The 13,123-nt window shown below is 37.2% G+C and overlaps 1 protein-coding gene across 1 annotated transcript in view; it reads right to left on the reverse strand.

The window, feature by feature from the left end:
• The window catches only part of LOC127844753 (uncharacterized), a 55,692-nt gene that overhangs the window by 26,346 nt on the left and 16,223 nt on the right, over nucleotides 1–13,123 (reverse strand). The window contains exon 6 of the mRNA XM_052375212.1: nucleotides 11,272–11,319. Within this exon, the coding sequence (XP_052231172.1) occupies nucleotides 11,272–11,319 (48 nt within the window). The remainder of the gene's footprint in view (nucleotides 1–11,271; nucleotides 11,320–13,123) is intronic.

Consider the following 13,123-nt stretch of genomic DNA (forward strand, 5'->3'; position numbering starts at 1 on the left):
GTGTTTTACGGCCCACCCCTAGGTGGTAACATGTCACTATCAATAACTTCTGGGGTTCATTGCAGTTTTATGGCTTTGATAACCACATTAATCGGTCCGTTCAGTGTACTGCACCGCGATAAAATCATGGCAAGTTACGCAAGAGGCTGATGATAGTCAACAGGTGTTATCCTCCTGGAAATTGTGCTTTTAATGCATAATATTATTAAAACATTTTTTTTCGATACGTAAAGCATTGTAACAAATTAATATTTAATCATAACAAATAAACCACAAGTATAAATGTTCCGTTAAATTCCCAAATGAGAATAATAATTTGTAATCCGAAACACACTTCCGAATTTTTAATGTTAATATGACGTTTACAATTCTTCCAATATAGTCATCATGTACATTTCCTGACAAAAGGCGCAAAATCATGCAGCAATGTACAAGGTCATGGAAAGCGTGCGTGTATTGATTTTTTTATACGAACTGTGTAGTGCAGAGAACATTGAATTCTGTTGATTTCGGTTAAATGTTTCTTTAGTATTTTTAACACAATTGTATCGCGAATAATTTGATATTTCTTCTAAATGAATTTCAAATCAAACACGCCGTATCCTTATCGTTACGGTCTATTAGTTGAGTAATTATTGAAACAGTAATTGTACTGTATACTGATTCGGAGTAAGTGTTGGGCGTTATGAAAACACGCACAGTACGTCTACTGACCTATTGTGTAGACTGCTGTCTGCGGTGTTTAGACAAAAGGGATTAACATGCGTGATTGCAACTCTGCCGATTTGGTCCATAATTACCAGTAATACATTGTTTTGAATGTCATTATTTAAGTCAATGCATTCTTATTAATGTAATGGAAAAAAATAATAAATGACCTTATTCGATAATAAACTCGCGAGTATTCCAAACAGACATGTCATTTATAATATATAATAACAAAAGGATATAAGTGGAATATCATGTATCTAAACGAAAGTAGTTTCTTTTCTTCATCAGACATACGGTTATCACTTCACAAATATTGGTAAAAAAACTAAGTTTTTTCTAAGGATGCTCTTATAAGATGACACCCCAACTTTATGCCTTAAATAATCGAGAAAAAACCTGTCTTACAATTGAAGAAATACGGTATGTGCAAACAGCATAAAACCAGAACAGCTTGCGAGTAACTCGCAGTCTGTTCAGGTTTTATGCTGTTTGCTGCTCATCAGTATCTAAGGATTGGAAAATAAATGAAGACTTTGAAACTTGAATATAGTAAGAAAGGTCCTTAATTAAAATTAACTTTCTAAGGGACTATAAGACATGCGTTAAAATACATACCTAAGTGGTAAAGGGTTATACGAGTAATTATGTCAAATGTTTAAACAAGAGCACCGCCTTGCGGGTGCAGACTGCTCATCTATTTTTCTTTTTAAAGGTGTAGGGACCTATCTCAATTTCAATCACAAAGGAGGGAGGGGTGGAGTGGAGATGGGTGTATGGTGTTGGGGTGTGGTTATTTATTACATTATCTTCCAAAAATGCAATTTTTTTTTGGGGGGGGGGAATTCTTGGGTGGGATGGTTGGACGGTATTTCAAAAATAAAATAATAAAAATAAATATTTGTGTTTTTTAACCATGTTTGAAAAAAACAAGAGATGTGTTTGTCAGAAACACAATGCCTCCTATTGCGCCGCTTTGAAAATAAATATTTATTAATTATTTTTTTTACCTTTGACCTAGAAGGATGACCTTGAACGTCCAATACTCAAAATGTGCAGCTTCACGATAACGCCGCTTTGAATTTTATTATTTGTTTTTTGACCTTTGACCTTGAAGGATGACCTTGACCTTGGAGGATGACCTTGAATTTCCATCACTCAAAATGTGCATCTTCATGAGAACACTGCTTTGAATTTATTTATTTTTGACCTTCAAGGATGACCTTGAAGGATGACCTTGACCTTGAACTTCCACCACTCAAAATGTGCAGCTTCATGAGATACACATGCATGCCAAATATCAAGATGCTATCTTCAATATTAAAAAAGTTATGGCCAATGTTAAAGTTTTCGGACGGACAGACGCCATATATTTGACATTTGACCTTGAAGGATGACTAGTGTTTTATCCAGGCCATTTTAGCGTGGCGCGGCGCCACGCCGCTTTTTTGAAGCGCCTCGCTGCCCCTTTCAAAGCAAATCAGCGCCACGCTGCCCTTTTCAAAGGCCACCGCCCTGTTTTCCGCCGTGCGCGACCTTATTGATAACATCTTAATTGCCTCTTAACCAAGCTTCTAAGCCGACTATTATCAGCGAAGATTCGCGCGGTTGTGAATACGTCATGCGTGAATAACCATGTGTCAATATCAATCGATAATTTCAGTGGCTTTGTAACACTTATCGGTCCGGATACAATCGTGCACAGTTACTTAGGAGACTTGATGAAAACCTCGATGTTATTCACGTGAAAATTGTGCATTTCATGCATAATTCAGTTATATCAAAACATTTATTTTTACGCGTAATTAAATTTAAAAAACACCAGTTGTATCTGTACAATATTGATTTGATTTCAATTTAATGCAAAACAGTTTTAAGTTAATAAAAATTAATTTACAGGGCTTGCACTAAGCGGCGTACGGCCGTATATTACGCCCGATAATTGTTTCCATACGCCGATTACAAAACCCCATGACGTCCACTGTACTTCCTGAAAATTGGCCATTCGCCGAAAATAGCAACCCGTGACATTATTAAAGCTGTCGATTAAAATAACGCTCCGCCTCCTATCCAATACAATTGGCGCAGGCTCATATTAAAGCTGTCGATTTAAATAACGCTCCGCCTCCTTTCCAATACAGTTGGCGCAGGCTCACAGTAGATGTGTGTTGATGAATTGTAGCAGACGACAATCTTAACACGTTTGCTGTTCACAGTTAGGCAGACCGCGCTTAATTGGAGCACGTGCTTGTTTATTGTCACGACGTTTTGATTACAATAACGTGTGAATGTCGGCAAAGAAGTTGATACCCCGTCTTGGACCCTGTTTGGCAAAAAGTTGTTAATTGTTGTAACAGTAGTAGGCCTGCACCATTGGTTCAATTAAGAACATTATGACCCGTTTGTAACTTGTCAAAATATGTTAATTGGCAAACACAGATATGAATTTTACAAAAATATTGAACTTGTACCACTTATCATTCGTGTTTAGAATGTCGCAACGTACGCTTTCCGATTTTGGCATTCCACTTTCGACGAAACGTAAATTAGAAATTGATGCAAATTGCTTTGTAAGCAAAACAAGTTTATATCGGAGACCAATTAACGTATATTGAATTAATTGACAATGAACAAAAGACAGTACGGCGCCGTTCCTAGTTACACTTTTTGCGAAATAAAATGTACACAATACAACACGTGGTCATGAAAACAATGTCATTACGCAGAACTTTCTGACTATTCAACAAAGTGTTAGTGTTTGTGAATCTCCATTTAAGATGCATATAAAGGACTTGTTTGTGCAATGTGTGTAACGTTTTAAATATAAATAATTGTTTAAGAGGGTAACTCATTTAACAGTATTCTAAGACTTCTTTGAAAAGCTATAGTTTGTATAAGACATATATCCTATGGTGTTTAATCTTGTTTTTTGTTACTACATGAAAATATAAAACACACAATAAAATATACATTCTGGATTTTGTTGGTTTAATTATTCAACAATAAATCTCAAAACTATACATACAATGTTTGTGTGTAACAAAGCTTGTTATTAAGTCACTATACAAATATATTTGTGCCCTTTTTATGGATGTCGCGCGCTAAAGTGCCCTTTTTTGAAATTTTGCACCACGCCCTTTTTCCTTCCTGTATAATACACTAATGACCTTGACCTTCACCTTTCACCACTCAAAATGTTCAGCTCCATGAGATACACATGCATGCCAAAAATCAAGTTGCTATCTTCAATATTGAAAAAGTTATGGCCAATGTTAAAGTTCTTGGACGGACAGACACCATAAATTTGACATTTGACCTTGAAGGACAGGGTTTGCCAAAACCGTCGGTCCGCTGGTCCTGACGGGCAAATTTTTCTCAGGACCGACAAGTGATTTAAGATAATTGGTCCGACTGACCAACACAATCGGATGAAAAATGGTTTAAAAAAGATCACTCAAAGTGTATAATGTGCTATTGGATTAATAGAAGGTAAATGCGTTTCTTTCAACTTCTGTCAATATCCTTTTTTTGTTACCTTCATTTTGATGTTTAAAGTTGGATTAGAATTGACTATCACATGCGAGTTCAAAATCAACGGTCTTTGTTTAAAAAGCAACCGGGTGAGTCCACCATTTTGTTTGTTCCATTTAATTTCTCCACAACAAAAAACGCATGAAAACTGGTTTCAACAGGCATTTGTGAGCATTTCTGTTAAATAGTTTCATTATTATATTTTTCTGGGAAGGATATATTTTAATTGACATACCAACAATTTCTGAAATCAAACGAAGTTTTTCCACCCAATGTACTATATTTCCATAATTTAAAATTCGGACATGTGTTAATTTGTTGTTGATATATTGCAGCATTATGTTTTGTGTTATTTCAGACAACAAGAATGGATGGTGGTAATTATCATGGGCCTTTCTATCAAGTAATAGGTGTGAAATACATTAATTTAATTGAACCTGGAAATCAACCACCTCAGCTAAGAGAAAATATTTTAACAATAGGTGTTGTTTATAAACTTGGGAAATTGGCTAATAAACAGAAATTGAAGTCATCCAAAGTTGTGTGAATCGGTGTGTGCAATTAAGTCAAACTTGATTGGATGTCACCCTAACTTTTCTAGAACACGGATTTGTAGAGCTGTGGAGTCTAAAAACAGTTTGACATGCCTTTGGTTTATATGTGGTTTATTATTAATATAATAATTGTTTCATTATATCAACTTTGGACATGTTTTTATTGTATTTTAATTTGATCAAAACCAATTAACACCTAAAAGGTACTCACTTTTGTTGTGTTTTTCTGTTATAGTTTAGTCGGACAGTGGGACTGACAGAAACTGATTCGGACTGACAAAAATTTCAAGTCTGTCAGTCCAAATGACTGACAGATTTTTCAAGTTTTGGCGAACCCTGGAAGGATGACAGTGACCTTGACCTTTCACCACTCAAAATGTGCAGCTCCATGAGATACACATGCATGCCAAATATCAAGTTGCTATCTTAACAAGGGCTGTTTGTAAAACATGCATGCCCCCCATATGGGCTCTAAGTTGTAGGGACAGCCATTTTGTATATATGTTTTTTGTCACTGTGACCTTGACCTTTGACCTAGTGACCTGAAAATCAATAGGGGTCATCTGCGTGTCATGATCAATGTACCTATGAAGTTTCATGATCCTAGCCATAAGCTTTCTTGAGTTATCATCCGGAAACCATTTTACTATTTCGGGTCACCGTGACATTGACCTTTGACCTAGTGACCTTAAAATCAATAGGGGTCATCTGCTAGTCATGATCAATCTACCTATCAAGTTTCATGATCCTAGGCATAAGGGTTCTTGAATTATCATCCATAAACCATTTTACTATTTCGGTTAACCGTGACCTTGACCTTTGACCTAGTGACCTGAAAATCAATAGGGGTCATCTGCTAGTCATGATCAATCTACCTATGAAGTTTCATGATCCTAGGCATAAGCGTTCTTGAATTATCATCCAGAAACCATTTTACTATTTCGGGTCACAGTGACCTTGACCTTTGACCTAGTGACCTCAAATCAATAGGGGTCATCTGTGAGTCATGATCAATGTACCTATGAAGTTTCATGATCCTAGGCCTAAGCGTTCTTGAGTTATCGTCTGACAACCACCTGGTGGACGGACCGACCGACAGACCGACCGACATGAGCAAAGCAATATACCCCCTCTTCTTCGAAGGGGGGCATAAAAAGTGAAAAATAATGGCCAATTTTAAAGTTTTTTTCGGACGGACAGACAGACTGACTGACATACTGACGGACAGTTCAACTGCTATATGCCAACTTGCCAGGGGCATAAAAATTATTTTTTTGGGGTGGGGGTGGGTATAGTGTGAGGGTGTGGTGGTCATTAGGTGATCTTTAATTAAAAAATAATAATAATGGGGGAGATTGAGGGGGGATTCGGGGGAGGGGGATTCGGGAGGGGGGGGGTGGGGGTTGGGCGTGGGGGATGGTTTGGACAGAGTCAATTGTGGTATGTCAGGTAAGAGTTGTTTTGTCAAAGTATCAATCGAATCTAATCATTAATAAAGAAGTTATGTCAATTTTAGCAAAATTTAATAATTTGACCTTGAGAGTCAAGGTCATTCAAAGGTCAAGGTAAAATTAAACTTGCCAGGTGAAGTACCCTCATGATAGCATGAAAGTATTTAAAGTTTAAAAGCAATAGCCTTGATATTTTAGAAGTAATGTGGATCTAAACACAAAATGTAACCATATATTCAAACTTCAAAAGTCAAAAAAGGGCCATAATTCCGTAAAAATGACAACCAGAGTTATGCAACTTGTACTTTACTGTCCCCTTATGATAGTTTGCAAGTGTTTCAAGTATGAAAGCAATATCTATGATACTTTAGGGGTAAAGTGGACCAAAACACAAAACTTAACCAAATTTTCAAGTACAAAGGGCCCATAGTTCCGTCAAAATGCCAGTCAAAGTTACATAACTTTGCCTGCACAGTCCCCTTACTATAGTTAGTAAGTGTTGCAAGAATGAAAGCAATAGCTTTGATACTTAAGGAATAAAATGGACCTAAACACAAAACTTAACCAAAATTTTAAATTTTCTAAGTATAAAAAGGGCACAAAATTCTGTCCAAATGCAAGCCAGAGTTATCTTACTTTGCCTGCCCAGTCCCCTCATGATAGTAAGTAAGTGTACCAAGTTTGAATCCAATAGCATTGATACTTTATGAGAAAAGTGTACCTAAACGCAAAACTTAACGGAACGCTGACGCCAAGGTGATGACAATAGCTCATAATTTTTTTCAAAAAATAGATGAGCTAAAAAAGAGACTAACACAGGCATGAAAGAAATTAATAATCACTGTAAACCATGCAAACATCATGCACCTGTTTGGCAATATAGATAAATCTGGTTACTACACAAAGGGGAGTGCATTACACTGTGTATTTAAGTGACACTTAACATTTTCTGTAAACCCAAATGCAGTAAAGCTGTATCAATAGCTTTGACTTAGTTTAGGTAAAAAAAGTAAGGATTAACACTAATAGTAAACAACCTTATAACCCATTTTGTGTATTGTGTTTATCGGGTGTGTTGCAGGTTATAAAGCCACAGGCAGCGGATCAAAGACAATTAACACAATTAAATATGACAATGTGGAATCTACACATGATTAAAATAGTCACTTACTTCCTAATTATAACAACAGACTAGCTACAGGGCAACAGATAAGGTTCGTTTTATCGTTTTTACGATTTGTATTTGACAGAAAAAGAATTGAAATTAAAAATCAATCGTACAGAAAACGAATATGAAAATTAAAAACGAATTGAAATCGATTCTTTGTCGTTTTATTAGTTGTTCCGTATTCCGCCGTACCGCGTTTAATTATAATCGGTATATTGTAACCTTTAGTGTGGCCGTGATATTTTTAGTTAGTTAATATAGACACCGTTTTGGGCCGGTGTCAATATAAAAAGTTACTTCCGCAAAAATAAGTTCGGGAAAAGGTTCTCTTTTAAACGCTGTCGGGTTAGATAACTTTCATAAACGCCATGGGTGCCCAATATTTTACTATTTATTACGAGACCCAAACCATCGGGAAAAGACATGTGATGAGTATAATATCTCATTTAATAGCGCAGGTGGTGACAGATTCTGAAATATTCGGCTCAAAACACCGCTGCCATTCCGTGTCTCAAAAACTAATAACATCATGATTTCCACTGGCTTGTCATTGATGGAGAGGGTTTGGCAATGTAAGTATGATCTGAGACTGAAAGACTGTAGCTAATTGGCGTACAACAAAAAGGGCCAAAGGGCCAGATTCTATAACCTGATAACAAAGGCCTAGTTATTGGCATAGAATAAACTGGGCCAACCCCCTGAAAGTGACTCCCAAGCGATCGCCTCTTCCCACTACAATTTATCGCAGACAAGTATATCAAACACATTGCAAAATGACAAACACAAATTATTTTTTTCCAAAATCAGAAATGGGGAATTTACGTGTCGACAAAAAACATTTTGGGAAAAACTACTAAATTTCATGCCAACAAAAATAAATGGTTTCACAGTTATAAAGCCTTGCTCTGGGAAAACAGGGTTGAATTATTGTGCTAAAGCCTGACTGGCTTATAAGAGACAACACTTTCCGCCTAAACTTGAATCTAACTAAGAGAAGGCTTCCTTTATATAAACAAGAGGGCCAAGATGGCCCTAGTTCGCTTACCTGAGAACAGTCAGTTCATTTAATCTTAACCAAACGTCAAACTTGACCTAGATATTGTCCAGACAAACATCCTGGTCAAGTTTCATCATTATTGAACCAAAACTCTGGTGTATGGAGTGTTTTTGTTTTTGTAAGATTTTACCTGGTGACCTATATTTTGAGTTGACCCCCCTTACTAAACATCAAACTTTGTTTACAAAAATAAATATTTTGACCAAGATTCAGAAAATCTGAAACTAAATTGTGACCTCTAGAGTGTTTACAAGGATTTTCTATAATATAGTGAAAATTTGGACAATCTAAGGGCAATAATTATGGCATTAATTTTGTGATTTTGCTCATCAAGACCAATCCTAAAACCTTACCTGAGCAATCAGGTGAGCTAAAAAGTGTCTTTCACCGATCTTAGCCATTTCCAACTTGTCCAAGAAATCAATAAAACCAATGTTTTGACTAAGTTTCACGATGATTAGGCAAAAAAAGTGACTTCTATAGTGTTCGATCACAAGGTTTCTATCTATATAGTCACATAAGGAAAACTGCCCCACCCCCCTGGCAGCCATGTTTATTGACCAATCGGGACCATTTGCAAACTCATCTGAGATGTATATAAAACAAATCTATTCACCGAGTTTCATGCTGATTGGGCAAAAAATGTGACTTCTAGTTCACAAGCTTTTTTTTTACTATATAAATATAAGAAAACTGCCCCCCCCCCCCCCCCACCGGCAGCCATGTTATTCAACTGACCGGAACCATTTTCCAACTCAACTCTCGTATCAAGGAAACAAATGTTCTGACAATCTGACAAAATTTCATGAAAATTGGGCATAAAATGTGACTTCTAGAGTGTTCACTATATACATATAGAGAAAAATGCCCCGCCCACTGGCGGCCATGTTTTTTCACCGATCTGGACAATTTTCAAACTCGTCCCGACATATCAATAAACCCAATGTTTTGATTAACTTTCATTATGATTGGGCACATATTGTGACTTCTAGAGTGTTTACAAGGTTTCTCTATAGCCATATAAGGAAAACTGCCCCGCCCACTGGCGGCCATGTTTTTCAATGGACCGGAACCACTTTTGAACTCAACCAACATATCATTAACACAGACATATAGACAAAGTTACCTTAAGATTGGGCATTAAATGTGACTTCTACAGTGTTTACCAGCTTTTTCTTTTCTTTTTTGACCTAGTGACCTAGTTTTTGACCCAACATGACCCAGTTTCAAACTTGAGATTTCATTGGGACAAAGCTTCTGACCAAGTTTCATGAAGATCGGACAATAAATGTGGCCTCAAGAGTGTTTACGAACAAATATTAATGGAATGACGGACAGACTACGGACAAAGACCGGTCACAAAAGCTCACCTGAGCAATCAGGTGAGCTAAAAATACATCCAATGTAAACATGAGCGTGGATGGTCTAGTGGTTTAGGCGGGAGGCTTTTTACTCCAGGAATCCAGGGGTCAGTGGTTCGAGCCCTGTTGAGGGTTACTTTTTTTTCCTTTTTAAAATTTATTCTTGTTTTTTTACTGGAGATTTTTAGTTCAAATGTTTAAATTTACCAATAAAAAGCATTTTTAGTTTTTAATGACAAGCTTCATTACATGCCTAAATCTGTTGGACGGCCTCTTTAATAATTATATTGTATACATCTTGTTTTCAGTTATTTACTGTATTATTATTCTTTTACTCATATTGCTACACATAATTTGTGTTTTCATTTACATTTAAATCTACTTATTCATTGGCATACAGCAATACATGTACTAGTATGTGTTTTGATCTTCCCCATGTACATGGTTTTCACTGTGTTTTTAAATTGTATTTTAATACATGCAGTTTGTGAACAAACAACCCTGGTGACCTATTGTTTTCTTTTTATATTTGTGTTAAGTCAAAACTCATTAAACATTTAGGTAAATTTGGAAAAAAATCTAGGTGGAGGAAATCATGTTAAAATAAAAATGACTTTGATGCATATTATTTATTTTCAAATGTGAAATTCTGTTGTTTTTGTTTATGTTTAAAAATTGATAAAAAAAACATGAATCAATGGATTAAAAATAATAAGACCAGTCACAAAAGCTCACCTGAGCAATCAGGTGAGCTAAAAATACCAAAAAAGCTGAAAGTGCTTTGTACAGGCTGGGATGTCACTTTACAAACAAGGACTAAGCCATGTTTTCCTACAGTGTGGACACTGTCTCAATTGATTCTACTTTTGTGTTCAAACTTGCAGCTTTTTATAAGGAACAAATAATTGACCAGTTGCAATAACAAAGAAACGCAGCGTTTTCTCTTTGCCTCAGAGCATCTGTCTGCGGATGGAAATAAATTGTTTTAATAATTAAAATAAATATGGGCAGTGCTCTTTTGTAAAGTGGTTTGATGCATGTGCAAAAAGTGTCGTCCCAGATTAGCCTGTGCAGTCCTGGGACGACACTTTATGCACATGCATTAAACCCCCATTTCACACAGAATGGCTGATATGTGCTGGTATAAACAATTGAGATACAATAAGTCACCTGAAACCTGTAATAACAAGAAGCAATAGAGATCATCGCAAACAAATTATTATAAAACTAGGGATAAACAACCCTGCTTAAATGCAATATAATATAATCTTAGCAATCATATACATGTATTCAATGCATCAATAACAACATGTATAAAATGATTTTTTTTTATTAAAATGGTTACACATCAAATAAGTTCTATAAAAGCATTATTACGAATAAGTAATTTTTCTTACTAACTGTTCAGAAATCTTCTACACAGTACTGCACTATAACTAACCTTGACACAGGTATAAATTTTTCTTCCCCCTCATCAACAAGGTAACACCTGAAAAAGAACACACACATTCTTAATATTCCTTCAGCAACAACCATGAAGGTACATATATTGGGCCACCTAGCTCAGTATGCAGGTAAACATATATTGGGCCACCTAGCTCAGTATGCAAGTACATCCATTGGGCCACCTAGCTCAGTATGCAGGTACATCTATTGGGCCACCTAGCTCAGTATGCAAGTACATCCATTGGGCCACCTAGCTCAGTATGCAGGTACATCTATTGGGCCACCTAGCTCAGTATGCAAGTACATCCATTGGGCCACCTAGCTCAGTATGCAGGTACATCTATTGGGCCACCTAGCTCAGTATGCAGGTACATACATTGGACCCTAGCTCAGTATGCAGTTACATATATTGGGCTACCTAGCTCAGTATGCAGGTACATACATTCGGCCACCTAGCTCAGTATGCAGATTCATATATTGGGCCACCTAGCTCAGTATGCAGGTACATACACTGGGCCACCTAGCTCAGTATGCAGGTAAATACACTGGGCCACCTAGCTCAGTATGCAGGTACACACACTGGGCCACCTAGCTCAGTATGCAGGTACATACATTCGGCCACCTAGCTCAGTATGCAGGTACATACATTGGGCCACCTAGCTCAGTATGCAGGTGCATACACTGGGCCACCTAGCTCAGTATGTAGGTACATACACTGGGCCACCTAGCTCAGTATGCAGGTACATACATTGGGCCACCTAGCTCAGTAGGCAGGTACATACATATCGGCCACTTAGCTCAGTATGCAGGTACATACATTGTGTCACCTTGCTCAGTATGCAGGTACATATGTTGTGCCACCTAGCTCAGTATGCAGGTACATACATTAGGCTACCTAGCTCAGTATGCAGGTACATACACTGAGCCACCTAGCTCAGTATGCAGGTACATATATTGGGCTACCTAGCTCAGTATGCAGGTACATAAATTCGGCCACCTAGCTCAGTATGCAGATACATATATTGGGTTACCTAGCTCAGTATGCAGGTGCATATATTGGGTCACCTAGTTCAGTATGCAGGTACATACATTGGGTCACCTTGCTCAGTATGCAGGTACATACATTGGGTCACCTAGCTCAGTATGCAGGTACATATATTGGGTCACCTAGCTCAGTATGCAGGTACATACATTAGGCTACCTAGCTCAGTATGCAGGTACATACATTAGGCTACCTAGCTCAGTATGAAGGTACATACATTGGGCCACCTAGCTCAGTATTAAGGCACATATATTGGGCCACCTAGCTCAGTTTGTAGTGTGCTGGATGAAACATCATAAGATTGCAAGGCAACACTGAAAAACAACACAAAATTCTAAATTTTCCTTCAGAAACAGCCATGCAGGTACATATGTTGGGCCGACTAGATCAGTTGTTAGGCTGCTCGACTAAACAGCAGCTAAACAGAAACAGGACAAGTATCATCTTTCAATTCTTACAGGGCTTAACTTTTTTCCAATCAGGAGCAAAGTGAAAATAGCTGTGTGCAAACAGCATAAAACCAGAACAGCCTGCGAGTAACTCGCAGTCTGTTCAGGTTTTATGCTGTTTGCTGCTTATCAATATCTAAGAGTTGGAAATGAAGCCTTTAAAATTTGAATCAAGTAAGAAAGGTCTTTAATTAAATTGTAACTTTCTCAGGGACTACAAATGCATCAAAATACATATCTGACTGGTAAAGAGTTAACCACCACATGTACAAGAGATTCAACCTTGTGGAGTCTCCAAAGCGCCCATGAGCAGAAGCCGACCAAATGGCTGATAAAATCCCACAGAAGTAGGGACC

This window comes from Dreissena polymorpha, chromosome 9 (genome assembly GCF_020536995.1).
Source record: "Dreissena polymorpha isolate Duluth1 chromosome 9, UMN_Dpol_1.0, whole genome shotgun sequence".
Classification (NCBI taxonomy): domain Eukaryota; kingdom Metazoa; phylum Mollusca; class Bivalvia; order Myida; family Dreissenidae; genus Dreissena; species Dreissena polymorpha.